The sequence below is a fragment of the Eschrichtius robustus genome, chromosome 14, assembly GCF_028021215.1.
Source record: "Eschrichtius robustus isolate mEscRob2 chromosome 14, mEscRob2.pri, whole genome shotgun sequence".
In the NCBI taxonomy this organism is placed as follows: domain Eukaryota; kingdom Metazoa; phylum Chordata; class Mammalia; order Artiodactyla; family Eschrichtiidae; genus Eschrichtius; species Eschrichtius robustus.
This window is the reverse complement of record NC_090837.1, coordinates 16,028,238-16,052,941: the sequence shown is the minus strand read 5'-3', so window position 1 is coordinate 16,052,941 and position 24,704 is coordinate 16,028,238. Positions and strand designations below refer to the sequence as shown.

The window sequence follows — 24,704 nt, the reverse complement described above, 5'->3', positions numbered from 1 at the left end:
TTTGTCTGGGCTTTCTCAAGGACAGTTTCTGTTGAATGCTTCCCACCCTTCCCCCCCCACCCCCAAGTATGGATGATATTTTCTTGTTTCTTTGCATGTCTCATAAGTTTTTGTTGGAAACTAGGCATTTTAAATAATATAATATAAATCCTTTGCCCTCCTTTCTGAGACAGTATTATTTGTTGTTGCTACTTTTTATTGTTCCTGTAGTTGTTGTTGCTGTTTGTGTGTTCAGTGACTTTCCTGTCTTTGTCTTGTGTGGCCACTGAAGTCTTTGCTTGGGTAGCTTAGTGATCAATTAATGATTGAACAGAGATTTCCTTAAATGCCTTGAAACATTAAATCTCCCAGCCTTTGCCAGGGAGGCTGTGTGTGTGTGTGTGTGTGTGTGTGTGTGTGTGTGTGTTGGGGCACGACTGCTTTCAGTGCTCTGGCACCTTAAAACTCTGCCTTAGCCTTCACTTCCTGCTTGCACAGAACCTCAGGATCAGCTAGAGGTAAAGATTAGGGCCTTTTTGGATCTTTGCTGGACTTCACACAGCCATGTACATGCACATGCACATGTCCTTCTAGATTCTCAAGGATATGTTGGAGGTCTTCAGAGCCCGCTGTGGACGTTGCCTGGATTTTCCTTTTAAGTTTTTGATCAATCTCTTATTTGCCTTGACTGGTATTGCTGCCTTAGGCCGCTGTGGTATTAAACAATTGCTGCTAATTGTTTTTGGGAGATCCCCTGAAGGCAGGCTGAGTAAGCTGTAAGGCAATCAAATAAAGACAAGCTCTGAAAATAAGGCTTTCCCAGGGATCTGCTAAACAGATCAGATAGTGATAATTGTCTAGGGATAGGTCTGGAAAGAGCTCCAGATCCATCTATCTACCCCAGTTATGCTAAGCTGCTTTGTTTTCACAGCTATTGTGGTTATGAGACTATTGGTTTTCAAGGCTACCAAGAAGCTGGGGAGAGGTAGGTGGGAATAGGGCAAGTTAAAAGGCAACAATTTGTTGTTCTTATCAAGGTTCAATCTTTTTCTTGAATAAATGCTCCTTGAACTTTATTGGTTAATTTTCAGAGTTCTGAAAAAGTTGATGACAATTTTTGTCAGGGTTCTTGTTACTTTTGTGAAAGAGCAGATTTTCAGAGGTCCTTACTCTGTCATTCTGAAAGTGCTTCTTCCCCGCTCGCTCGATTTATTTTTAAATAAAAGGTCATACCCAAATATCTTCATATATCATTTCTAGGGTTTTGTATTTTCTAAGTTTAACCATTTTCCTGTTGTTTTCCTGAAACAGCCTATTCTGGTCTCCTTGTCAGAAAAAATTTCCTGGTCTCTGTTTATAATTTCCCTTTTAAGTTTTCATTAGAAGATGAAAGTAAAGGCTTGTATATTGGGCTTCAATGCTGCCTCACCAGCCTTAGAGTTTGTTGTGTTTCAGAGAGAAGTAGTTATTTATCTTCTGTTCAGCAGCCTTGTGTATAGTCACTTAGCCTAGAGTATAAGTAAACAGTAAATATGGTTTTTCTTTTTTTTTTTTCTAGCTATTTAGTTAACTTATGAGGGAGAAACTTCTTTGTGGCCTAGTTAGTGTTGGATACTTACTTAGAGCTTCTCACACCTCACAATGAACTCTTTTACATTGGATCTGCTTCTCCATTTTCATCATCTTTGTTGCTTCCCTTTCTTTGTGCTCTTACAGCTCTTCAATCTTTCCATTATTGGGGGAGAGTTAGTCTCTGTACTTGAGTTGGGAAAAACAGTAATTTAACATAAAGGCCATGAACATAATTTTTTTTTTTTTGTCTTGAAAGGAACTGAAATATGATGTTGGTGGAGGAGAACGGTTTGACTCTTTGACAGATCTCGTGGAGCATTACAAGAAGAATCCTATGGTAGAAACATTGGGCACAGTACTGCAACTCAAGCAGGTAAGCATTTTGGAAAGCTAAACTCCCCCTCCTTATAGAGTTTAAGTCCGAACATAGAATATTCCAAACAGACAGAAGTAGAATAGTATCGTGAACCTCCATGTACCCATCACCCAGCTTCAATTACGATCAACTCATCAAATCTTGTTTCATTTATTACTCCACTCACTACCTTCTTCTTGTAATATTTGGAAACAAATTCTAGATATTACATCATTTTCATGATTATCTCCATATGTAATTCTAAAAGGCCTTATGGAGTTTTTAAAGCAAAGTTTTTATCACATTTTCATTGTAGATGCCCCTTTGGTTACCTTTAGGTGATCATACCTTTACATTTTGGAGTTACTGCTGTTTCAAAGCTCACACTTATTACTTAGTGGCAAATGATACCATCTCTAACATTGTGGTCTATTTATAAAGAAAAATAGGTTTGAATTTATATCAGCAAAGCGTGTGGAGATTGAAGAAAGATATATTTCCTGAAAGAACAGAAAGGAAAGTGAAACTCTATTTGAAAACTTTTACTGTGAACTTCCTGTCCTTGCCTCTATGAACACCAACATAGAAGTCTTTTTTTTTTTTTTTTTTGCATTAACATTTTTTCTGTAATACTTTCTTCATTTCACACCAACTGCTGAATTTGATTAGCCCCTCAACACAACTCGTATCAATGCTGCTGAAATAGAAAGTCGGGTTCGAGAACTAAGCAAATTAGCTGAGACCACAGATAAAGTCAAACAAGGCTTTTGGGAAGAATTTGAGGTAAGTTATTAAAAAAATTTTTTTACATGATTTATTAAATCCTGTTCTTAATGGAAGAGAAGTTGGTTTCATGTTTGGGATTGGATCTGAAAGACTCGGATCTGCGTCCTTTCTTAATTTGGCCATTGATTGACATGGAACAAGTTGCTGAGGGGGCTTTTTCAAATAGAGTGGCGTTAAGTTCTGGGAGAAGGGAGTTGGCAGTTAATATTAAATGGATGAGCCAATAGCTCCATTTGGGTCTTTTGGTTTGGACTGCTGGCAAAACCCCAGAAAAAGAAAAGAATCTAATTCTTCGGAAGATTTCCAGCATTGGCTGGGGTCTTTAGAAAGAATCTATAGCTTTACTGCAGTGAATAAGTGAAAGACAGTTATCTCATGGTGGCTTTAATCTGGGAGTTGAAATTTATAACTTTGAGAGGTTAAGTGAACTGATTTCTTTCCTGAAACCAGCTTGGGTAGGAGAATGTCTCCAGTGGGAGTGGGCTGTGTTCCTGTTGCACTGAAGTTTGTCACCTGCCAACTCATTGTAATCTTATTCTCTCCGTTATCATCTCTGTGACAGAAAACTTCGTCCAAAACAATTTTTTGTGTGTGTGTGCCATATTTACCTTCATAGTTATTCTTAGCATGTAGCACAGTGCCTGGTACACAGCAGAAACTCCATAAATGTTTGTTGAATGAGTATTTACATTTAGCTAATATTTATGTTATTTTATTAATACTACTCTGTTTATGGGAATGATTATTCCATACTTTTTGTAGGACTTTAGAATTCATAAATATTTGTGGAATGAATGAACAAATGAATGGCCACATGAAGTCCTTTTAACCACAGTATGTCAGATCAACTTGGTGAGATATTATTTCCATTTTACAGACGAGGAGCCTCAGACTCAGGGAGGTTAAATAAATTGTCCAACTTCTGTACCACAAATATTGATTGAATTGCAGCACTGAGGATGTGTACAGAATAGAACAGTCATGGTCATTGCTGAACATTGCTAACCAGGGACTTGACCTCACATTTATTCTTTTATACCAGCATTGGGTTAGTCACCAAGGACACCATGGTGAACAAGATGGACAGGGTTTCGTCTTTAAGGAGCTTTGAGTTGAGAGAGGGATAAGTACAGAAATTTTAGAAATCTTACATCAAAATTTGAATGAAAAGCCTATTTTTAAAAACTTTTTATTATGCAAAATTTCAAATATATACAGAAGCAGAGCAAATTGTATAATTATAGCAATATATACCTATCACTCAGCATTAACAATTTCTGATATCTGGCCAGTCTTTTTATTTATTAATAAATTAATTTAATTAATTAATTTATTTTTGGCTGCGTTGGGTCTTCGTTGCTGCACGTGGGCTTTCTCTAGTTGTGGCGAGCAGGGGCTACTCTTTGTTGCGGTGCGCGGGCTTCTTGTTGCGGTGGCTTCTCTTGTTGAGGAGGAGGGCTCTAGAGCACAGGTTCAGAAGTTGTGGTACATGGGCTTAGTTGCTCCGCAGCATATGGGATCTTCCTGGACCAGGGATCGCACCTGTGTCCCCTGCATTGGCAGGCAGATTCTTAACCACTGCGCCACCAGGGAAGCCCCTGGCCAGTCTTTTTAAACTACACCCCACTTAACTCCCCCAGCCCTGGCTTATCTTGAAGCAAATCCCAGATGTTATTTCATCTGTAACTATTTCATTAAAAAAAATTATAACCAGAATATCATTATCACTCTTAAAACTATTAACAATAATTTCTTAGTATTAACACATATCAGTCACTGTTCACATTTTCTTGATATACACACACACACACACACACACTTGCAGATTGTTTGAATTGGGAAGTGTTTTTTCCCCACTTGATTATGAAAAAAATTTGAATATACAATAGATTTGTATAAAGAACCCCCATGTACCATTATCAGTTTCACCAGTTACCCCAGATATCACATGAAATATCATAAATATTTCAGTATTCATGGAATTCTTAAAAAATTAACCAAAACACTACTACCACATCTAAAAAAATATAATAAAAGTTCATCAAATAGCTAGTCATTGTTCCAATTAAGCTAGTTGTCTTTTTTTTTTAAATTTGTTTGTTGTTGGATCACTTTTCAAATAAGTTCCCCATGGATCTCTGTTTTTAAACTCTGTTCTTTTTGTATCGTTTTGTTTTGTGTTGCCGTGAGGCTTGTGGGATCTTAGTTCCCCAGTCAGGGATCGAACCTGGGCCCTTGGCAGTGAAAGTGCAGAGTCCTAACCACAAGACCGCCAGGGAATTCCCACTGTTTTTAAAATCTTAAGCCTCTTTATATTCTTACTCCCCTTTCAGCCTCTCTATTCCATCCTTTCCCCCTCCCTTCCTTTCTCTTCCACTCCCTTTTCTTCTCTCTCTGTATTAGTCCATTCAGCTGATATAACAAAATACCATAGACTGGGTGGCTTATACACAACTGAAATATATTTCTCAGAATTCTCAGAATTCTGGAGTTCTGGAGGCTGGATCTGAGATCATGGTGCCAGTATGGTCTGGTGAGGGTCCTCTTCCAGATTGGCAACTTCTCATTGTATTCCCTCCTGGCAGAAGAGGTGAGGGAGCTCTGTGGGCCTTCTGTATGAGGGCACTAATCCCATTCATGAGGGCTCCACGCTCATGACCTAATCACTTCCCAAAGGCCTCACCTTCTAATAACCATCACCATGGGCATTAGGATTTCAAGATAGGAATTTTGGGGGGGCACAAACATTCAGACCATAGGACCCTGTTTTTTGTTACTGTTTTTGTTATTGGAGAAAGCAGGTCCTTTGTCCAGAGAGTTACTTATGATCTGGATTTTTCTGAGTGTGTCTCTGTGGTGGATTTTAACACCTTTCTCCCCTGTATTTCTTGTAAGTTGATCTATCTAGACACTTTGTTAGATCCAGTTTTTCTTTGGCAAGACTGCATATGAGATGGTATGTCAGGAGGTGCTTATGTCCTGTTGCTTCTCTTTTTATTTTCTAAGCAGCAACTGGTAATTATTGCCTAGATCCATTCACTTATAAGGTGTGTAAGATCGTGGTATTCTTAACTTTATCATTCGTCATTATTAGCTGGAATATTTCTATAAAGATAAGCTTTTTGTCACCAAGGCAGGATATATGCCTGATTCTTTCCTGTTTACTAAGTAGTTTTCAAAATAGCATTCTCCAAAAAAAATTTTTTTAATCTATATGTACTCATGGATTTTTTAAACATATTTAGTGTGCTTCTATCTATGGCATTTATTATCATTTCTGTTGCTCAAATTATTTTAGCTTTGACCAGTGGGAGCTTCTGCAAGCTGGCTTCTACTCCTTCCTATACAACTCTAGTAGTTTTTGCTAGATTCCTTACTTTCTGGTGTAATAAGTTGTTACAGTGTAATACATTTCCCGTGTCAGAACTGGAATCAGTCATTTCTCCAAGGAGTGAGTTAGCTTTTCTCTCATTTTCCTCCCTTTCTTCCTTCCTTCTTTTTCTTCCTTTCCTGGGAAGTGGTATTTAGAGACTACAGTCTGGGAGCCAGAAGTGTTTATTGTTGTCAGGTTGGTTATTTCCTTCTCAATGGGTGAAGCTAGAAAAAATTGTTTTCTTTAAATAAATTATGAGTCCAAATGGTACTTCCAATTCAAATTTAGGACTCAGACTAATAAGACTTCCGCTACCCCCAATAATATCATTACTGAAAACAGTTTAATTTTTTTTCCAGCTTTTATTTTTTAATCCTTAGGGTAGATCCTTCAGAGATGTATAGTCAAATTACTGTGCTTTCAACTCATTTGTAATAGTCTTATCTATGTGGTTATGTACGAACTGGATATACGACTAGGTTATTTGTTTCATTTTATGTTTGGATTTCAGAAATTTCTTTCTATAAAATTTTATTTACAATTATATAAAATATTGCCTTTGATTCTAAAGTCAAATATAAAAAGTACATTCAAAGAAGTTTATCTTCTATCCCTGTCTTTTCCTCCTTATATTTATAGCCATTTAAAAAAAAGTTGTAGTTCATCATTACCTTTCAAAAAGTATAAGCAAATATATATCTGTAATTTCATAACCCATCCTTTCATGGATAAATAGTAGCATAATTTTACATACTTTTTTCCAACTTCTTTTTTTTATTACATTGGAGATCACTCCACAGTATTATCTACAGATAGTCTTCATTCATTTTTACTGCACAGTACTCCACTGTGTGGATGTACCATAGTTTATTCAACCTATTGATGAGCATTTGGATAGTTTCCAAATATATTACAAAGAAGATACAATGGATAGCCTTGTGCATGCATATTTTTCTCTTTTCGCTGATTATTGTTAATATTAACATTTTTTTGGTATTGTGTGTTAAAAAAAGTGATGATTGTTACTCATCTTTAATTTTTTTTTTTTTTTTGGCTGGGCCATGTGGCTCGCGGGATCTCAGTTCCCGATCAGGGATTGAACCCAGGCCACGGCAGTGAAAGCGCAGAAACCTAACCAACTACACCACCAGGGAACCCCCTACTCATCTTTAATTTTTATTATATATCCTACATGATTTTGGTTAGCATATTTAAAGTCTGAAAAGTATTTTTAATTAAAATTAAAAGATATCAAACCTTTTTGCTAAATATAAGAAGTGAGCTATTTTGTTTTGTTTTTTTAAATTATTATTTATTTATTTATTTTTGGCTGCATTGGGTCTTTGTTGCTGCACGCGGGCTTTCTCTAGTTGCGACGAGCGGGGGCTACTCTTCATTGCGGTGCACGGGCTTCTCATTGCAGTGGCTTCTCTTGTTGCAGAGCACAGGCTCTAGGCGCACGGGCTTCAGTAGTTGTGGCTCGCGGGCTCTAGAGCACAGGCTCAGTAGTTGTGACGCACAGGCTTAGTTGCTTGGCAGCATGTGGGATCTTCCTGGACCAGGGCTCAAACCTGTGTCCCCTGCACTGGCAGGCAGATTCTTAACCACTGCGCCACCAGGGAAGTCCCAGTGAGCTATTTTGTAATCTAGTCCCATTTTTATGTTGCACTTCAAAATAGCTGAGGCCATCATTTGCACAGACCACTTTTCCTATAAAGTGACTATGAACTTTAAGAAAATTACAACAGCAAATTGGGTATCTGGTGCAGTGGTGGATTCTTTAAGTTCACTTAGGCAATGCTTAGAGAAACAAAGTCAAACCTTCCTACAGCTTGTGGCAGTAGGGAGTTTTTTATGATCCCTTTGGTGGGGTCAGGATAGAACTTAGAAGGAAATCCTAGCCTGACTTTTCTGGCCATGGAAAAAGGTTGATTCTAAACGCTGACCTGATGGTTTCAGTCTGTGACATCTGAAATTCAGTTCATCTGTTATACATTATTAGCAACAAAATGGGGGAAAACTGAGTTGGCTTTCAGGGGAAATGGAAAAAAACAAGATCACATCTGTACTCTACTAAGTCCTCTGTAGAGGTCAGGCTGGGGTGATAAATTGTCAGGCACTAAATCAGGGCATTAACGTTTCATTTAAACTGAAGCTAGATCCAAGTAGCTGATGGCCTGCTTTCTAGATCTCTTATGTACCTGCTTCTTAAATCCAGTCAGTTTTCAAAAAATTGCCCTTTAAGGTTGGGGCCAGGGGAATAAGGCTGAGAACAGAATGAACCATTATAGAAGAACTTAGGTATGTGGAAGCAGAGACTCATTAAAATCTGAATCCTCTGAAGCTGAAGTTTGATCCAACAGCAAGGCATTATTATTTTAGTGGTTGTACCTTAGTTGTTTCCCAGAAGGTGATAAATTTGGGATCAGTTCCTTCTTACTGTGTGTTCTGATGGTCTTTAAAGTGAACTAAAGCTCTAAATTGCAATGCCACTGATAATTTAACTCTGATAGCTATGTTTTGTTTGTCTGTATGCCCGGCTTCTGGTTTTCTGTGAAACTCTTTGTGTTCTTTTGGGTAATTCTTCCCTAGAAGACACTTATAAATTACTTCCGATTTTGCTGCATCTTAAAATACAAAGTCTCTTGTGAAGCTCTTTGGTTCTTTTCTCCTTTGCTCCTGAAATAAATTCAGGTTGGTGGTTTTCTTCTAGGATATGTGGTATGGTCAAAACATTGCAAACCCAAGTTTTTAATTTTTCCTATAGAGTCCCCATTTTTTTTCCTTTCTTTCCCCAATTTTTTTTACTGTGGTAAAATGAGATTGTCCTTTTCTGTAAACATCTTTTGTCTCCTGCATATCTCTGCCATGACTGTAAAGAAGTGGAAAGTATTTCTAGGTTTGTTGAAATGAAGTGAAGTTCTGTCAAAATGAGATGGACACTAAACTATTAAACTATGGAATAAGATATCTTTTTTATTTTTTTAATTTTTATTTATTTATTTATGGCTGTGTTGGGTGTTCGTTTCTGTGCGAGGGCTTTCTCTAGTTGCGGCCAGCGGGGGCCACTCTTCATCGCGGTGCGCGGGCCTCTCACTATTGCGGTCTCTCTTGTTGCGGAGCACAGGCTCCAGACGCGCAGGCTCAGTAATTATGGCTCACGGGCCCAGCCGCTCCGCGGCTTGTGGGATCTTCCCAGACCAGGGTTCGAACCCGTGTCCCCCACATTGGCAGGCGGACTCTCAACCACTCCGCCACCAGGGAAGCCCCTGATCAGGCAGGTTTTTTTTTTGTTTTTTTTTTTTTATGGCTGTGTTGGGTCTTCGTTTCTGTGCGAGGGCTTTCTCTAGTTGTGGCAAGCGGGGGCCACTCTTCATCGCGGTGCGCGGGCCTCTCACTATCGTGGCTTCTTTTGTTGCGGAGCACAGGCTCCAGACGCGCAGGCTCAGTAATTGTGGCTCACGGGCCCAGTTGCTCCGCGGCATGTGGGATCTTCCCAGTCCAGGGCTCGAACCCGTGTCCCCTGCATTAGCAGGCAGATTCTCAACCACTGCGCCACCAGGGAAGCCCCCCAGGCAGGTTTTGATCCTGCAGTTTTGTCCCTGCGATGTGCAAGTTACCTGAAACCTGAATTCAGCCCTTGTGTGTCACTGTGAGAGGTGTATCGCATGGCTACATTTATAGGGTATCCGCCCTCTCTGTGCCTGTTCTTCCCTTTTGAGTCTCTAGACCTGAGTTGCCAGGGGGCCCTGTGAGCTGAGCCTGGACATCATCTGACTGCAGGACCCAAGTTGAGGATGGAAATCTTGCTGTTGATAGTTCTTCGGCTGCCAGTCTTTGCCTTCACCCTCCTCTTCCATCTCACTGCCCCCTCTGTATCCAGAACCCCGGCTCTCCACACACCTGCTTCGTTCTTCTTTCCCTGCAGAAGGTTTCTTTGCTTCTTGACTTACGAACTTTACTTCTTACCCCTTTCAGATATTGAAACTAGCAACTTTCAGTCATTGTATCAAAGTCTCAGCGATTTTCACTGGCTCAGACGCCATCCATCTCTGGTCCAAGGACACCATCACATAGAACAAAGACATCTTCGTAGACCACTGTGTTTGGGGAAAAATAGTTCTCAGATGAAGGTTACAGGGAGTTGGGCAGACACCCCCAAAATATCTCCCCCAAACAGTAGCCATTGGTGGTGGCAGTGATTAATTTGTTCATTCATTTAACAAATATTTATTAAGCACAGACTCTATGCTGGAGTCTCTGTTCTAGGTTCTGGGGATGTAGCAGAGAACAAGTCATAGTCTTTATCCTTGTGGAGTCAATTGGGAGAGACAGTAAACAAAGAAGCAGGTAAGTATTCATTATGTGAGATGGTGATAAATGTTGTGAAGAAAATAAAGTAGGGGAAGATAAAAAGAGTGTGCTGATGGGGGCATCACCATTTTACATAGATCTCTCTGACAGAGTGGCATTTGAGTGGAGACCTGACGGAAATAATGGAGCAAGGCATGCAGATAACCTCAGGAAGAACATTCCAGGCAAAGGGAACAGCAAGTGCAAAGGCCCTGAAGTGGGAATGTGCTTAATGCACGTGGTGCACCATCAGCAGACAGGCCAGTACCATCAGAGAAGGGTGAGCAAGAGGGAAGTGTAGGTGGAGCCATAATGGAGGGGTCAGATCCTACGGGGCCCCGTGGTCAGGGTAAAGCCGTTGGCTTTTACTTGGAGTAAGATGGAAAATCTAAGGAGAGTTTTGAGCACAGGAGTGAGGTGATCACTCAGGTTGCCACACGGAGGACAGTCTGCAAGGGGAAGGATAGAAGCAGGGAGATGGGCAGGGAGGCAAATTGCAATAATTTGAACAGAGAAATGATGTTGGCTTTGACCAGGGCAGCAGCAGCGGAGGTGCTTGAGAACTTGAGACTTTTTTGAAGGTAGAATTGTCAGTATTTGAAGGTAGAGTTGACAGATTGTATGGTTAAGACAGAGGTGAGGCAGGATAAGGTGAAAGTTTTTGGCTTGAGCAATTAATTAGTAGGATGGAGTTACCATTTGCTTAGATGAGGAAGAATGGAAGGAATGGGTTTGGGGGAGACTCGGAGGGATGAGTTTTGGGGGAAACTGGGAGGGATGGGTTTTGGGGCAGGTGATCAACTTCCATTTTAGACATGTTAAAGTTTGAACTGCCTATTACATACCTAATGGGAATACGATTCTTCAGCTAATTCAATTGTGTTACAGGTTGGATTGTACTAGAATGTTCTTCCTTCCTCACTTCACCTCGCTAACATCTCTTCACTCTTCAGTTCCCAGCATCAGGGTCATTTGTCATTTTCTCAGGGAAACCTTGATCCCTGTCCCTATGCCTGGGTTGATTCTTCTGTTATATGTGTACATAGCAGCAGATCCTTTCCTTTGTAGAGTTTACCATCCTTGGAATTCATGAATAATTTGTGTAGTTATTGGTTTAATGTTTGTTTCTTGTCACTGTGAATCCATAGAAGCAGATGGCGTTATGAGGTCTGTTGGAATAAGAAGAGGTCTTGTTCAAATGAAACTGTTGGTGAAAAAATAAAGAGACAAACTTTGATCCTGCTGTTTTATGTCTGCTGTGTGCATATTATCTAAAAAAATAGTCCGGGTCAGTTTGTGGGCCTCGCAAGGACAGATAGTCCTGTTTTGTTCACTGTAGCCCCAGAATCCAGCAGAGAGCCTGGCACACAGTAGGCACAAAATAAGTATTTGTGTTGTGTTGAATCTGAGCTGTTTTCCGTAGCAAGAGAGACTTGTATTGGCTTCAGACCCTTTGCTTATATTCAATAGGGAACAGCTTTCTGATGCTTAAAAAGTGTGGAGGAATGTTCCAGGCTTTGCTTTGAGATGTTCCTCTTTATTCTCATGCAGTTTTCATTTGGAGCCCCTGTTTGAGGCTTGGTGAATGCACATTTTAGTCTCTGAGACCCCTCTACACACTTGCTTAAAAGGATGTCATTCAGGGTCTCAGTAATGAATTTCAGGCAGATTTTAGTTTTGAACCCTCTGTTTCTGATTTAGAAAGAAACACGATACACACAGACAAACCTTCCACAACACCTTTTTAACTGGGGTTCTATTTTCTCAGCTCTTTAAAGCTTGTTTTCCTTAGTAATTGGGTTTTTTTTTTAAAGCCCAGCCTCCTCCTGTTATACAAGCCTCTCTTCCCTGTCGTGGTCTGAAGCTGTGCTCCGTTTGCACGGGCATCGCAGGCATTTCTCTGACAGCCACACAGATGTCCTGGATTCCACCAGCAGCTCTGCCAGCCGACAGAGGAGCTAGTGCCTTTCTTCAAACCCACAAATTCTACTTGGAGATGGTTAGGTTGTATGGAGACAAGGCTTTAACTGCACCCCAAAGCTGTGACTCAAAAAATAATTCTTGCTGGTGCTCTCTAGCAGAAATCTTCTGCTTGGTGACTAAGCAAAGCCACATTGAACAACCCCCCCAATCAGGGCTCCAGCCTCATGATTAAAAATGCTCCGGGAGGGCAGCCTTGAGCTGTCACCAGGCTTTTCCATCCAGGCCTGCGCTCCCAGCTGCTTAATAGAAGGGCTGCCACCTTCCGGTGGGCAGAGCATCACAGTGGCTAAGGGGTTTTATTCCACAAGCTCCATTCTGGAGAAATTCCTTTGTTTCCTTTGAACTATTTCTCTTTCAGCCCACTCCCCCCCCCACCCCCCCTTGCTTTTGTTCTGTGCCCCTCCAGTGTCAGGTTTTTCTCTTTAGAGTTGTTTTCATTTGCTGGAGATGCTTGACATCTTTACAGAGAATTGAAGAACCGAAGGTGCTTCCAGGTGCTTTCACATCTCTGCTGTACCTTCCCCTTTGCCTTTGAACAACGTTGCTGCTTTCTGCACTGCGGGCCTGTGCTGCAGCCTCCATTTCTTCTTAGCCCCTTTCTTCTTTAACCTTGGAATGTGACAGCCCCCAGTATACTGAAGTAACACTTTGAGAAGACACCAGTGGCTTTCTTATTAAGATTAAAAAATAGTCTTTTCTCTGGCCCCTTTCTTCCGTGAGCTGCTCTTGAGACAGCTGTCCAGCTCCTCATTGCCACCATTTTCTTGTTTCTCTGACCTGCAGCAGCATGTGCCTGGTTTATTCCTTCCTCCCCTCCCTTGTGCTCTTCTTGCTGTTCGTTGCTTTTTCTTCTCCCAACCAGTTAACTCTGGTGGTTCTCCAAGACGTGGTCTGGGCCCTGTGCTTGTCTTGCTTTAAACTTGCTCTTCTTCCCTGAGGAGCACATCCATTTTCACCCTAGTCTGATTACCACTAAGTTTGTGTTGCTTCCAGGCTCTGGTTCTACCTTTTGAATTGTGCCTTCCATGCTTCTTCTTGGCTGTCATATCTCTTCAAACTCAAGCATTTGAGTTTGAACAACCAGACCTGTTATTTTGTTATTTTCCCCTTCAGACCACGTATCCCCTTTTACTTCTCATCTCTGGTGGTTGTCCTGTGTTTTCTCTGACCCTGTAGGCTGGAATTCTCAGAGCATCCCTTAACACATCTTTCTGTTCTTTCTCCCATACCTTGCCATTCACCAGGTCCGGTTGATTTTTCTTTCCTAGTTGTCTTTGTGGTCTTAGAGGAAGGAAAGAAACTAGCATTTATTGTCTGCTTGATGCTGCATTTTGGGCTAGGGAAATCATCTCACTGCATCCCCAGATCTTATGGGGTAGGTAGATCTTGTGTCCCCGGTGCTCTGAGAGATCAAGGCACCTGCCCAGGACTGCCCAGGTGGGCAGCAGCAGAGACAGGAGTCTCGCCTGCTGCCAGGGGTGCAGGCTCTCATCGCCTCACAAGACACCAGCTGCTCTTTTACTCTCAGCCTCTGCCCTTCCATTCACCCTTCGTGCTAATCTACTCTCCGCATTTCTCCTGTCACTCTTCTGCTCAAGAACCTTCAGTGGCTCCCGATTTCCCACCAGAGGCATAGCATTTTCATTTTGAAGATGAAGACACTGAAGCCCAGAAGAAGGGAGAAAGTTGTCCCCAAGGATGTGGCTAGCAAGTAGTTGGCTGCGCTTGGAACTTCCAGAACTTCTGACTCTAAGTCTACCATGCTGTGCTTCTCAGCCGTTGAAGATCTCCTGCCCAGTTCTCAAGGCCCCCCATCTCCCCACCTCACCTCATTTCCCACCACTGACAGAACACAGCTTCCAGACTCTTTGACCAGTTTCCTTCACCCTAACTCTGAGGCCACTAACTCTGGCCTCTTAGCCACCTTTGCTTATGTCCCTAACTTGCTGGGATGTTTTCCTTTCTTCCTTGCACCCATCTTAGCCCCTCACTTGCCTCAAGCCTCACCTCCTCCCAGAAACCTGCTTCACTTAGTTTTCATGGATCTCACTCCCTAAATTCCACACCACATAATTAATTACACACTTAATCATAGATTATTAATGATAGATTTGTCTTGTACTGTTTGCTGCTGTTGCCTATGTCAGAACCTGTTCTCCTCTGGGGACCATGTCTTCTAGATTTGTTTTTCTACTTCACCTTGTTGGAGGAAGGAGGTGACTTAACTTCAAACAAGCACCTGGAAAGGAACCAAATCTTGGATTGGTTTTGTCCCTCACGGTGCTTTGTAAGTGCTTGTCCATCAGTTGGGACCTTCTCTGGTGATGAGAATCTCCAGCTGCCCTTTCACTCCTGGATGATGCCACGGACTCACTGGGGATGAGCCTCTCCAACTCCACCGCGGGGAAGTGGTGACAGGCCGTGCAGCGTGGCATCTGGAAGTGGGGTCTTTCACCCGCCGGTGGCGCCTGGTGACACCACAGAGTTTGCAGTAAAGAGGACGGAGCGAGAATTCCAGTGTTCCTCTGTGCGGAGGGCAGATGCCAAAGGGAGACAGGAGTTCATGCAGACCGGGAAGAAGGCCCGGTCTGGCACCTGCCTACGTGGTTACTGCTGTCTTATTATTTGTGGCCCCCACACCAGAGAGGCCATCTGCCTGACAGCCATCCTCAGCCCTCTTTCTCTCCTTCAGGTGACCAGCCATGAGTCAGGTAGGGGGAGAGTTAATAGGAGCTTTTACATTTTTATTTTTTGTAATTTATAAAAACCTTTTATTATTGAAGATTGCACACACGCCGAAGTCAAGAAAATAGGACAATGAACCTTCTTTTTCCCAACACTCAGCTGTAACACTTATCAGTGTTTTGTTAATCTTGTCTCCTCCCCTTGTAGCTTTGTTTTTCTGTTTTGTTGTTGTTTGTGGCCACCCCGCGCAGCATGTGGGATCTTAGCTCCCCGGCCAGGGATCAAACCCGTGCTGCCTGCTGTGGAAGCGCGGAGTCTTAACCACTGGACCGCCAGGGAAGTCCCTGTAGCTTTGTTTTTAAAAATACTGTACAGTTTGGTCTGGCCTTAATGGTTAGTGGCGTTATTTTTTTTTCCTTTAGCAATTTGTCCCCATTGCTCAGAGCAGTGCAGGCAAATGGTTCTCAGGCCACTGTCCTGGCACATGGGCCTGCCTGGCTCTACCCATTCATTTGTTGTTTGTCTGTCTTTCTTTGATCCTGTTTCTCCACTTGCATTCGTGACATTCTGGTCAAGAGCCAGTTCCAGTGGTCTTTAATCAGAGGACTTTGGAAGCCTGTGAGGGTCTCTTTCGGTCATCACGGTGACTGGGGATGCCGCTACTGGCATTTAGGCTGGAGGCTGGCAGAGGTCCAGGTGTGGGGAGCACAGATGTTCAACAGCCATAGATGTGAGGGACCGTTCTGCATTGTGAACACCTGTTCCATCCACACTTGGTCATGCTGCTGGGCACGCCTAATGTACAGTGTGGATTGGGGTTTGCCTTTCTCTTCATGCCTTTTATAAAGGCTTAAAAGTTTGATGTAATCCATTTGTTGATCACCGTTGATTCATGTAATCAGGTCCTTTTTGAGGGTTCATCCTTGGTTGCAAACCCTTTGGTTGTTTTACTTGGGAAAATGGGGTATCTTGCAGCCTGTGCCCCAGCTTTCTAGTTGCCTGTCCCACGCCTTATCGCTGGCATCCTGCCAGGCCCAGTGGAGAATGGGGATGGAGACAGTGACATTCAGCTGCAGGTCATTCACAGCTTTTGGTGCCCTGGGGGCAGCTGAGAGGGAGGCTGTGGAAGATCAACCTTGAAGGGATTGTAACCTCCTGGGGGCAGGGCTTGTTGGCTATTCTCCTTTCTCTTCCGGCCATCAGCCTGCTGCTGGGGAGGAAGCGCCCCTTAGCAGGCGGTAGCTGATTATCTCGGGTGCAGTCGGGGAGCCTCTGCAGGCAGAACATGGAAAGTGACAACTTCTGAGTTCTTTTTATTTTCAGTCTCACTCGAGAAGGATGGCAGCCTTCCACTGTGGGAAATGAAATGTGTTCAGGCGACTTGGGCCCCAGGCGCAGATGAGAATGGGCTAATGGGCACTGAGGAAGGAGCGGGGCTGGAGAGGGAGAGGCACACTGTTAGTCATTACTAATACGTGACAGCTGCCAGCCGCCGGCAGTTAGCACCCTACTGCGCCCGGGACACGGTGCCTCTGGGCCTGTCCTTTCTGGAACACTCCAGGGCCCAAACTGTTTCAACTTGTGTGCTGTTCAAACCTCAAATCCGCATGGAAGAAGCAATTGGTAACTTAATGCAGGATGAGGGAAGCCAGAGGCTGAGCTGAGTAGATGGTCCAGCCAACATGCTATGGGTATTGGTGAGGATTTCCCTGGCCTGGAACTCTGGATTATTCTAGAAAAGTGTTCTTGGTGTGTGAGATGATTTTCGGTGGCACCCCATTACAGTAAGATCGAATTAGCGAATGAGGAAGGTTTTTCTCTTTTTAACCCTTACCCATTCCTTTTGACGTGGCTTAGGAGAAGGTCTGAGTACAGTTTTAGTATGCCTCTAACACCTACCTCTAACACCTGCCAGTGTCCCTTTTTCTTTACAGAGTCTCAGGCATGCTACAGTATCCAGGTAGAATTTGACAACATTTTGTTTTTATTATATTCCTTTTTCTGGTTACCTTGCATAAATGGTGAGTGATACTGGTTTTCATGTGTGCTAGTAACATGCAGTTTCTTTTTGAAATACATTTTCTGAAGGGGAAAAAAGAGACTGTTAATTTAAGAAAACAACTGATATAACAGGTGATGTGCTGAGATGGCACAGCATCTTGAAGATGCTTTTCAAATGACTGAAGATCGGGAAATGCTGTTTTAATATTTTGCCTACGTGGTTTTCCTTTACGTTGAAGGCCAGGCCGACAGTGTCAGCATAGGATGCTGTGTGGGCCCTGTAGTGCCGAGGCCATCGCCACGATGGTCTATGGTTTGTATGTCTCCCTCCACCCCCTTCTGTATTTATTTGTTCATTCAGCGGATACATTTTGAGTGCCTACTTTGTGCTCGATGCTGTGCTGTTTGCAGGCAAACAAGGGTGGTCCATGCTCTCTAATAGAAGAGACAGATTGTAAAGACGTAGCTGGGATTCAGTGTGATGAGTGTACTCACGGAGGGAGGTGCTGCAGCCCTCGCACTGGTATCGTGAGCCACAGGGAGGTCGTGCTGAGCGGGTCAGGAGAGCTTCCCAGAGGAGGAGGTATTTGCGGTGGGTCCTAATGAGTAAGTAAAATGTAACCATTCATAGGTACTCAAGGCAGAGAAAGGGAATTCTAGGCAGAGGGGATGGCATGAATAAGAACATGAAGGCCTGAAGAAATATGGTGAGTTCAAGACCCTTGTGTATATTTGGTGTGGCTAGAGTGTAGACAGTGCGCCTTAACTCTTAACACCAACCCTATGGGGTAGGTAATTAGGATTAGCCCCACTTTACACTTGAGAACACTGAGGCACGGACAGGATAGTAACTTGGTGAAGCAGCAGCTGAGGTTAGAGGCAGGCCTCCATTAGCTCACAGAAGGTTTCCTGAGTTGTTCTGAAAAGCGTGCATTTGATCTTGAAGGCAGAAGGAGAAATTGAAGGTGATTAAACAGGGTGGGACTGGGTGAAATTTGCCTTTTCTAGAGAATGCTCTGGCAGTGTGCCCTCCACAAGTGAAGCATCATTTGAAGTTTGTTTCATAAGTGAACACTTGAATGCTTTGCTGTCAAGTTTGTTTTGAATCAAGCACCTAGTTATTTCCTAGCATGTGTCCCGCCCTCCCCCCACCCCGTTGTAGCTTTTGTTGATGTTGTTTCTCTTCACTTGGTTGATGTTTAAGTGATTGATTCAGTTCATAGTGTTTGAACCTCACCTTAATGTCTAATAATCAAGATCAAACTTCTTCCTAACACAGCAATATTGCACCGTAAGGCTGGCTCACAGTTCAGAGGAAATGCCAGCTCCAAGGAGGCAAATGGCTGTAATTACTTAAAGTGAACTCATTTAAGAATTTTGAGTGACTGTTTGATTGTCAGAGTTCTGCATACATTGTATTTTATTTCTGTCCAGGTTTCCACTGGCTAAACACTTTGGTTATGAGCTGTGTGTCAAGGCCAAATATTGCATTTTGAAACTGAGAGTCAAAACTAACAATTTAAACTCCTGACTTTCATACCTGTCTGTGAAATTCAGATAAATGAAATGGAAGTATAACAGGGCTGCTGTGTTATGAAATACTGACTCTGCCTCTCCTTGTAGAGAAATCTCTAAGGGAAAATCATTTTAGCATATATAAATATATTAAAAATATATATAACACTTTTCCCCCCCCCTTTTTAGTCTTCCTTTCACTTTCTTGATTTGCCCCATTTGTAATTTCCCATTCAAATTAGGCTTGTTTGAAACCAAGGGTCCCCTGAAGAGGCACTTCTGGTAATTTTGAAAATGAAACCTACTCCTTGAAAATGCTTCAGCCTGGCTTGTCCACCTTCCTGTCTGCTTCTGCAGCTGGTGCTTCTCACCACGTCCCCACGTCCTCTCTTCCCCTGGGGCCAGCTCCGCTGTGGCTGCCTGGCTTAGGCTCTTGCCCTGATCGCGTTCCCCACCTCCTTTCCCTGCAGAGGTGTCCTTCCTGACCCCTCGCTTTGGGAGCCCGAGAGTTCTCCTCCTCCGCCTCTGGCTGCGGAGAGGATAGGGGCCCCCTCCCCTCAGAGCATAGGGGAGCGGGTGTCTGTGCAGACGCAGGCTGGCTGCCCAGGGCACTGACACGGGTTTGAGGCATAGGAGGACTCTAAAGCCTTGCTAACAAAGCTTGCATGCCCATGATCTAGTGGTACCAGAACTACTTCTACTGTCCCCCAGGATCCAAATTCGAGAACTGACTTTCAGCTTGCTCTGAATTAATCAGTGGTAAAAGGCAGATCATAACATCCTCAAGAACATGGATCACATGTATTATTTGGATGCTGTATACCAATGCTCACTGGCTTTCGTTCTTAATAATTGTTATTTTAAAAGGTTTCTCTTCTTATAAATATTTATTTATTATGCAAATTTAGGCAAAAAACAGTTTAAAAAAAAAAGAAAGAAAAGAAAAAGAAAAAGCATAATCCCACTGCTCTGAAAAAAATAATCCCCGTTACTTTTTTGGTGTATATCCTTCTGCCATTTCTTATATACACAGGTGCATGCAGACATATGGGCTTATGTAAGACACTGTTTTGGAAGTTTGACCTGCTTTTCAGTTAATACTTACTCTGATCATCATTCCAAGGCATTAAATATTCTCTAGGATATCTTTTAAATGTCTGTAGAACATCTTCTGTATGAATGACCGAAAGTGTTTATTTAGGCAGCCCTTTCTGGTTGGACATTTATGTTGTGTCCAGTGTTTCTGCCACTCTTGATATCGCATTAAGGTGAGCTTTCTTGTAGCTATTGCCCACGACTCTTGAACATTTCCTAGGATAAATTCCCTAAAGTGGAAGTGCTGGGTCAAGCTTTTTTTTTTGAAGCTTTTGGTGCATAATAATATTTACTTTTGTTTCTCTCTAGACACTACAACAACAGGAGTGCAAACTTCTCTACAGCCGAAAAGAGGGTCAGAGGCAAGAGAATAAAAACAAAAATAGATATAAAAACATCCTGCCCTGTAAGTATCCTGCCCTGTAATATATTTCTCCATAATAGTCACTCTTGGAGGTTTTGATTCCCAGTGTCTCAGTAACTTTTCTGGGGGCCATGTGCTTTCTCAGCGGATCCAAGGCCTTAGCTTCTTTTAATTGTAAGTAGTTTCCAAAATAATCAGCTGTTTTGGGGATGGATGGCCTCGTTCACTGAGTTCCTGTGATGTTGATTACGGAGTAAAATTGCCACTGGGAGGCTTAGTGTGTGGTTGTTTCCTTCTGTTAATTAATTTTGTCTGCGTAGGAGAGATCATCTCAAGGCTTGCCATCTCCCAGGGTCTCACCATCAGCCTCAAGGGTCCCAGGCTTGTGTCCTTGCTTTGCAGTGCCCAGCCCTTGGGTCTTGGGGACGGCATGCCTCCTCTCTGGGGCTCTGTTCCCTCATCTGGGGAACAGACGAGCTCCTCCTGGGGGTTCTTCCAACTGTTCCCTTCATCTTTTCCGACATCCCTCATCCCTTGAGCTCGAGTTACTGGAGATTCAGGTGCATGCCTATGCTTTGCTCAGACGCAGACCTTGTGATATTCATAGAGCAGTACCTCCTTTAACACCCAGATGCTACCAGGTAGAGCCTGAGTTGAACTGTAGTGAAAAAGAGGCCCAGAAGGATGTAGGCCTTGGGTGAGGATCCCAGAAATGGCAGCACACGGTTGTCATAGCTCACCTCCCCTGAGTGCTGTCTCTGTGCCAGGCTCTGAGTCCATGTCTCACTTAATCCATATCCCATGCACACAAAGCAGGAGTTCTTATTATCCCCATTTTAGGGACCATTTTAGCAAGGTCACAAGTGGGAGTGAGTGGGAGAACTGGTACTGGAGCCCCCAAAGTCACTGCTCTTAGCCCTGGGCTCTCATGCAGGGTCTCCAGAGTGGGCTGGGTAAGACAGTCTGCTATGGGACAGGGAAGGAACATTTAGAACGTCTCTTGATTTACATCCTTTATCTAAAAAAAAAAAAAAAAAAAAGAAAGAAAGAAAATTTTAAATCTGATGTGCAGCCTGATGGCAGAGCGTGCATAATGTTTTTACCCAATTTAAAAATAAGGCTTGGGCTTCCCTGGTGGCGCAGTGGTTGAGAGTCTGCCTGCCAATGCAGGGGACACGGGTTCGAGCCCTGGTCTGGGAGGATCCCACATGCCGCGGAGCAACTGGGCCCGTGAGCCACAATTACTGAGCCTGCGCGTCTGGAGAGGCTGCGATAGTGAGAGGCCCCGCGCACCGCGATGAAGAGTGGCCCCCGCTTGCCACAGCTAGAGAAGGCCCTCGCACAGAGACGGGGACCCAACACAGCCATAAATAAATAAAATAGTGTTTAAAAAAAAAAAAAAAAAAAGCCAGCTTGTATATCACCTGCTCTTTAAAAAAAAAAAATAATAATAAGGCTTGTGTGTATCTATAATTGTATATATATTTCAGTGTTCAAAAACTTTATTATTGAAGTTTATTGGGGAGCATGATCAGATTGGAGAGCACTGCTCTAATGTCTCCTCAGGTCAGAGCTATTTTGTCAGATACTGTAAACCCATCCCATGTGTGCGTGTGTGTGTGGCATAGTCTTTCTGTATACATAGGTGCGCACACACAGTGTATATGTATATCACATCCATATAGATATTTGTAATGTGTGCAGGTGAGGATGGGAGAAAGTGGAGGCATTTCTAATACTGAGGAGAGACAATGAGGAATTTGTAGAGAATCATTTTGAGCCACAGCATGGTCCTAATGACGTTGGGGAAGCATTGCCTCTTTATGTCTTAAGTTTTCATTTCTGCTCAGGAGGTCTAAATGGTACTCATTAGTAAGATGTGGGGATGTAGGAAAAGATGAAGGGAACAGTGGTATGAAGTATCTATTGATAAATAGAATATTATTGCCCTTTCCTCCCTTAAAGATCCCAATCAGATGTTTCTTCTGATTAACATCATATTCTTTAAAGATGGGGAGTCTGAAGCAAAAGAACATTATTCTAGTAAGACATACAACTTTATTACTATTTCTCAGTGTAAAATGTGTTGCTTAGGTAGAACACTCAGATTTTTTTAAAACCAGTAACGTACTTTTGTATAAAATTTGGTCAGTAGATACTATCATCAGAATCCTGTTGTCTAGATACTGTATTTAATTCTATTTAATTTAATTCATTAAAAAGAAAACCCTTTTTATTACAGAAAGTTTAAAATATATTCAAAAGTAGACAGAATAGTATAAAGAACCCACACGTACCTATCACCCAGCTCCAACAGTTGTCAACTCCTGCCCAATCTTGATTCATCTATATTCTGATACACTTCTGTCCCCGAATTATTTTGAAGCAAATCTCAGACATCATGTCATTTACGTGTAGTTTACTCTTCCTCTAAAAAAAACCCAAAAAACCAAAAATACCTTCTGTTTCGAAATAATTTTAGACTCACAAGAAGTTACAGAAATATGTAGAGGGTTCCCATGTACCCTTTACCCAGCTTCTCCCAATGATAATATTCTATATATCCATAGTACATTATCAAAACCAGGGAATTGACATTGCTACTTTATTCTCTTAAAGAAAGCATTATGAGGCATCATATTCAGATTATTGTTTAGGATTTAGTTTTTAATGTTGTTTTATCATGAAATGAACAAAACTTGGACTCGTTGAGGATGAACTGATTTGAACTGATTTGTCCTGAAGAGGTCTCAGTACCTTTGTGACCGTGGTCTCTTTTTCTTCCAGTTGATCACACCAGGGTTGTCCTACACGATGGTGATCCCAATGAGCCTGTTTCAGATTACATCAATGCAAACATTATCATGGTAAACTTTGTTTCTTGTGGTGTTTTCTGACTGTATATTGCTAGCCAGTTTTTGTATTTTAAATCCTTCCTCATGGCCTGAAAGCAGTTTTCAAATGTTTGAAGTATTTTCTTCCTAAATTTCTAGCCTGAATTTGAAACCAAGTGCAACAACTCAAAGCCCAAAAAGAGTTACATTGCCACACAAGGCTGCCTGCAAAACACCGTGAATGACTTTTGGCGGATGGTGTTTCAAGAGAACTCCCGAGTGATTGTCATGACAACAAAAGAAGTGGAGAGAGGAAAGGTATGCTATATACTCTACTTTTTTGAAGTATTGGACATGTCAGGTTGAACATGTTAAGAACTGAATAGGGACTTCCCTGGTGGCGCAGTGGTTAAGAATCCGCCTGCCAATGCAGGGCACACGGGTTCGAGCCCTGGTCCCAGAAGATCCCACATGCCGCAGAGCAACTAAGCCCGTGCGCCACAACTACTGAGCCTGCGTTGTGGAGCCCATGTGCTGCAACTACTGAAGCCCGCGCGCCTAGAGCCCGTGCTCCACAGCAAGAGAAGCCACCACAATGAGAAGCCTGCGCACTGCAATGAAGAGTAGTCCCCGCTCACCGCAACTAGAGAAAGCCCGTGGGTAGCAACGAAGACCCAACACAACCAAAAATAAAATATAAATAAATAAATAAATTTATTAAAAAAAAAAAAAAGCTGAGTAAACACAGTAAGCTTACTCTGACCCTCTGGGAAAAAGGGAGTAGGAGAAATTTGATTATGACGTACTTTGGTGTAGTTTTCTTTATGTTTCTTCTTCTTAGGGTTCATGGAGCTTCTTGGGTCTGTGGGTTTATAGTTTTCTTCAAATTTGAACAATGTTTACTATTTCTTCACATATGAACTGCCAACCCACCCTGTCCTGGGATACCAATTACACACATATTAGGCTGTTTGAAGTTGTCCTGAGACTTTCTTCATTTTTTTTCAGTTCACTTTTTTCCCTCTGTGTCTGGGATAAGTTAGATAAGTTTCTTCTGCTCTACGTGTTTCAGTTAATCTTTTCTTCTGCAGTGTAAGAGTCTGCTGTTCATCCTATCCAGTGTAATTTTCACAGTAGACATTGTCCTTTTCATTTAAGTTTTATTTGAATCTTTTTAATATATTCTATGTCTCTCTTCTTAACATGTCCATCATTTACTGTACCTTTTGAACATATGAAATATATTTATAATAACTTTTTAAATGTCCTTGTTACTAATCCTATTATATATGTCATTTCATTTTTCCATTTTAGTGGTTTAAGGTAGGAGAGTAAATCCAGTCTCTGTTACCCCATTGTGTCCAGAAGCAGAGGTCATAAAGGGAGTGTAAGAAGGCCTGTCTGGTACCTTCAGGGGATTAGAGGACTAATCAATAAACATTGATTTCACTTGTCATGTGAACTATACTCAGGACTTCTAAGCATTTAAAAAATTAATTTGAACTATCCAGACAATATATTCAGATAAACGTTCAAACTCCTTACAATTAAAATTACCTTTGTCACCATCCCTCGTCCACCCAGTTGTTCCCTCCTCCAACATAAACCCTCTTATCAGTTTGATGTGTATTCTTCGACACTGTCTTCTTGGCATTTGCATATGCATGTGTATAATAGGCATTATATACCTACATTTGCACATGTACATGTATTTACATACATACATGCACCTATAGAAGCATATAGTGCTATTTTCTGGCAAGTACTGTATGAAAAAGTGCTGTCATACAGTAACTTTATTGTGTATCT

The 24,704-nt window shown here is 42.3% G+C and overlaps 1 protein-coding gene across 2 annotated transcripts in view; it reads left to right on the top strand.

The window, feature by feature from the left end:
* PTPN11 (protein tyrosine phosphatase non-receptor type 11) overlaps positions 1 to 24,704 on the top strand; it is a 75,289-nt gene that overhangs the window by 25,299 nt on the left and 25,286 nt on the right. For both annotated transcript variants that reach the window (XM_068562179.1, XM_068562178.1), the window contains exons 5-9: positions 1,808 to 1,924; positions 2,576 to 2,689; positions 20,007 to 20,103; positions 22,849 to 22,928; positions 23,055 to 23,213. In XM_068562179.1, the coding sequence (XP_068418280.1) occupies positions 1,808 to 1,924; positions 2,576 to 2,689; positions 20,007 to 20,103; positions 22,849 to 22,928; positions 23,055 to 23,213 (567 nt within the window). The remainder of the gene's footprint in view (positions 1 to 1,807; positions 1,925 to 2,575; positions 2,690 to 20,006; positions 20,104 to 22,848; positions 22,929 to 23,054; positions 23,214 to 24,704) is intronic.